The sequence below is a fragment of the Ischnura elegans genome, chromosome 1, assembly GCF_921293095.1.
Source record: "Ischnura elegans chromosome 1, ioIscEleg1.1, whole genome shotgun sequence".
In the NCBI taxonomy this organism is placed as follows: domain Eukaryota; kingdom Metazoa; phylum Arthropoda; class Insecta; order Odonata; family Coenagrionidae; genus Ischnura; species Ischnura elegans.
The window spans coordinates 164,330,775-164,334,768 of record NC_060246.1 but is presented as its reverse complement, the minus strand read 5'-3'; the positions used below and the strand labels follow the sequence as shown (position 1 = coordinate 164,334,768).

Genomic DNA, 3,994 nt, shown 5'->3' with positions numbered 1-3,994 from the left:
TGGGAGCAGACTCAAAACGATGCGAGTGCGCACGCGCATATTTTTGGTGAGTGACTCGCAGGTAGTGTAGTGGTGTAGCCGCCACCTACACTACCTGCGCCCCAAGGTCCTAGTCCGTCTACAGAGTCATCAGTATGGCCGTTTTCTACACTACTTCCTCATAGGGTGTAAAGGCCTGTTTACACGGTACATTAACTCGTACGGGTTAATGTCTAAATGTATGAACGCGAGAATGAACACCAAAATGCACCGTGTAACCACTCCAAAATGTACAAATGTATGAATGCGTGAACAGAAAATAGACCCTGTTCTAATTTGGTTCATGCATTCGCACAAGTTGCGCTCGTTTCAGAGACACCTGGTGGTAGACAGTGGGAACGTCACTTTCAGCTTGCGTTGTTCGATGTGTTTTGGCTTGTGAAGTGGTGTTTACGGTGATCTTTCGACAGCTAATTTATCCTGACCTCTGCTCTATACGGACTTCTCTCTCTCCAGTTTGACCCTTGCATTGTTTTTGGCTCTCTCACTCTCCCGTTTACGACTTTTGCGCGATTTGGATTACTCTTCGCGGATTTTACTTTGCGGTCAGTAATGGCTTGGACCAAAGGACAAGTGCAGTCATTAATTTATTTGGTGAGCGAGAGGCCTTATTTGTTCGATCCGAGGAACTCTCTGTACAAGAACAAGGGGAAGAGGATGTCTGGCTTGACGGAGATAGCGCAGCAGATGAGATTCGAAAGGTAGTAATTTCATGTTAATGTCATTAAATATACTTTCCTTACATATTCTTGCTAGGTGGTTCACGTGATACCAGCTACGTTAGATTGTGTAATTCCTGTCAATTGTGCTAAGTTTTGATTGCTAAAACCATAAATAATCATACCAGCCTTTTGCGGATTTCTTTTTCGTTTTTGGGTATACCGGGGACGACTGCCATGGATATAAAGAGAAAATGGTACTCTATTAGGACCAATTACATGGCAGAGAGAAGGAAGGTGACGACGTCCAAAAGGAGCGGCGCCGGGACGGATTCCGTAAGTTCATAAAAATTAAAACTACTGCCCATCGTTATTCTGTAGCTAGTGAATTGGTTGTTAAATTGAAAATTATTTGATAATTTCAGGTTTATGTACCATCTCTGTACTATTACGGAGAGATGGGGTTCTTGGATGAGTACACTTCACCAAGGGGGAGCACATCAACCTTGGATGAAGATGTTGAGGTAGGTTTATGCCAACTATTTACGTTTCCCTTTACCCTGCATGCAACCTCATCACTGACCCATAACCTAAGCATTCGATGAGTTCATTTGCAGATCAATTAGTGCAAAAAATGAATATTTAAATTTTAGTAGGTGGAGAGATTAAGAGATATATTTATAAATAAATACATTTTTACTATACATGTGCAACAAAAGTGAAAGGTCTTGATTTTGGCTGAAATAGCTGGTATTATTGAATGTATTTTGTTCCCCAAAATCATAATAGCTATAGGTTTTTGACTCAGAAGCTGTATTTAAACTGAGGTCAGCTGTGAAGGAAGTCAATTTGTCATTTTCCTGTCCATCATAGGGGAAAATGGCATTTCGATTTCTCTTTTGTTATTTTACACCAAGAGACAGTAATAAATTCCCTTGCATTCCATAGGAATATGCTGCTGTTGAAGAGGAGATTCCGGTGGTGGAAGAAGGGGAAATTGGGGAATTGGGAGATCCATCTGCTGTGATGGACATTGTGTTTGTGGATGATGATGCCCGTCCGGCAAGTGCTCCACCAATGGCAATGGCAGAGGCACGGGGGAGTGTGAGCCATTCCACCCCAGTGTCATCAGGCGAGGGTAGGAAGAGGAAGGCATCCACACCTGATGACGCTAATGTGTTCCTCAAGTCGGCTGCAGAGGCAATAGGTTCCCTCTCTACAAAGTTCCAGCCAAAGGATGGCGATACTAGTTTTGGGGAACTTGTTGCCTGTAAGCTGAGGGGGGTCACCGATAAAGGCAAGAAGAACAAAATAATGATTGAAATTTTGCAAGTATTCACTGACAATAAAGAGTGAAGGTATTAAATGAGATAATTTGTTTAATTTATTTTCTCAAAGTTTCACCTTATAGTTAAATTGTATTTGAGCTAAAATAACTTTTATATTTATTTCTAATGTCCAAAGCAGATTGGGTAGGTCTGTTCCCAGTTTGTTGTGGTAGCACTAGTAAAGGGCAGTCACCTTCAGCATTCCCAGTGTATGCAGCACCATTCTTTTCACAAAGAAAATTGTGCAGCCCTACTGCTGCCAAAACTACACTTTCCACCATCTCCGGGCTCAGGTTGATAGTAGTCAGAAAAACTCTGAAGCGGTTGCTCAATATCCCAAACGAATTTTCTACGACTCTCCTAGCCCTTGAAAGCCTGTAATTGAAATTTCTCTTCTCCTCATCCAAGTCCCTGCTCGGATACGGCTTCAAAATGCGAGGAGTTAGTGGAAAGGCCTCATCGGCAACAAAAACGTACGGCACCTCTGCTTGCCCATGGGGTAGCCTTCTATTTGGTGGAAAGTTCAGGGTGTTGCAGGCTATAGCTTTGCACAAAGTACTCTCGCGGAATACTCCGCCATCACTCACCCTTCCATTGACTCCGACGTCAACATAAATAAATTTGCATTGAGCATCAGCGACTGCCAATAGTACAATCGAGTGGCTACCCTTATAATTAAAAAAGTGGGAGCCAGCACTGGCCGGTGGGCTAAAAGCTATATGCTTCCCATCCATGGCACCCAGACACATGGGGAAGTTCCACAGGCTGCTGAACTTCTCAGCAATATTTTCCCACTCCTGACATTTCCGAGGAACCTAAAACAGGAATGAACCAACCTTCGCCTTCAATTATAATCATCAAACGTTCTTCATAATTCGTCTTCCTTATTAAATACCTGGAGATATTTTCCTTTCAAGTTGCGATAGATACTCTTGCACACCTCAGGAATGATTTTGCTAATGGTGCTATGATGAATTCTGGTTGCATACATCAACGAGCGGTAGGTTTCTCCCGTGGCTAAAAACCGTAACGTTAACGATAACTTATAAGAAAGGAGAATATTCTATTAAATAAAGTCTACCTTAAAATAAAATACAACGAGATAACACTTTCATAAACAAATAATGACCATGTCCGATTGATACCTTTTTTCTGCAGATATAGACTCCCGCATTGTCGTGTCCTGCTTTTCTATGTCATTTCTGATGAGGCGTAAGATTTCGTGAAATTGCTCTTCAGACATTCGCATAAAATTGCGGAAGGCGTTCGCATCCTCGACTGCTAACTCCCGATGGAACATATGCAATAAACCGCGGCCACCTTCTCTTCTTTGGATCCACGGCCGAGTCCAAACTGATCTCCTCCTCCTCCGCACATTCTTCATTGTTCCTACCACTACCATCATTGATATCAATATTATTGCGGCTGCGGCCGCAGTCCTCTCGTCGTCAAAATCCATTATAAAAATTATAGGCACTTTTGTAAACTCGTCAACAACTGTACAAGCTGAATACGAAGGTTGCAGTGATGATTTCACCGGTTATCGCCAGATGGAACTACCGTACACTTATAAAGGAGAAAAAGGTAATTGAATATGACATAAATAATTGCTCTTTGATTGTCTGCTTGTGGTTTGAACTTTTGAAATAAGCGCGTTTTGATTATAAACAAAAGCTATCGCACATTGCGTCACCTAAAATTGTGTGAAAACTTGTGCGTAGGCAATCACCGTGTAACCGCCCATTCATGAATTCCGTTCACGCAAATGTACATGTTTTCGTACATGAAACGGGACATGCATTCGTACATTAACTCGTACGAGTTAATGTACCGTGTAAACAGGCCTTAAGGAAAGGAGAATGAATTTCACTTACCTTCACTTGTGAAGGTGTATTTAGAATAATTATTTTCATTCATGCTAATATTATTTCTGTTCGTGCAATTTTAAGGGTAGAATATACCAGTGAT

The 3,994-nt window shown here is 41.8% G+C and overlaps 2 protein-coding genes across 2 annotated transcripts; one reads left to right on the top strand and one right to left on the bottom strand.

Annotated features, from left to right (window-relative positions):
* Nucleotides 1-319: 319 nt before the first annotated feature.
* LOC124153965 lies at nucleotides 320-2,224 on the top strand. Its single transcript, XM_046527403.1, has 3 exons — nucleotides 320-1,034; nucleotides 1,124-1,222; nucleotides 1,647-2,224. Exons 1-3 carry the CDS (start codon nucleotides 936-938, stop codon nucleotides 2,052-2,054), a joined length of 606 nt encoding a protein of 201 aa, XP_046383359.1. The 5' UTR covers nucleotides 320-935; the 3' UTR covers nucleotides 2,055-2,224.
* Nucleotides 2,110-3,063, bottom strand: LOC124171852 (putative nuclease HARBI1). Its single transcript, XM_046551248.1, has 2 exons — nucleotides 2,922-3,063; nucleotides 2,110-2,841 (listed from the first exon to the last, which is right to left on the bottom strand). Exons 1-2 carry the CDS (start codon nucleotides 3,015-3,017, stop codon nucleotides 2,110-2,112), a joined length of 828 nt encoding a protein of 275 aa, XP_046407204.1. The 5' UTR covers nucleotides 3,018-3,063.
* Nucleotides 3,064-3,994: the final 931 nt, after the last annotated feature.

Coding starts and splice junctions, on each gene's coding strand:
- LOC124153965 (XM_046527403.1), top strand. CDS start 936: ATGGATATAAAGAGAAAATGGTACTCTATTAGGACCAATTACATGGCA. Junction 1,035..1,123: donor GCGGCGCCGGGACGGATTCC/GTAAGTTCATAA, acceptor TGATAATTTCAG/GTTTATGTACCATCTCTGTA. Junction 1,223..1,646: donor CCTTGGATGAAGATGTTGAG/GTAGGTTTATGC, acceptor TGCATTCCATAG/GAATATGCTGCTGTTGAAGA.
- LOC124171852 (XM_046551248.1), bottom strand. CDS start 3,017: ATGTATGCAACCAGAATTCATCATAGCACCATTAGCAAAATCATTCCT. Junction 2,842..2,921: donor TGAAAGGAAAATATCTCCAG/GTATTTAATAAG, acceptor TTCCTGTTTTAG/GTTCCTCGGAAATGTCAGGA.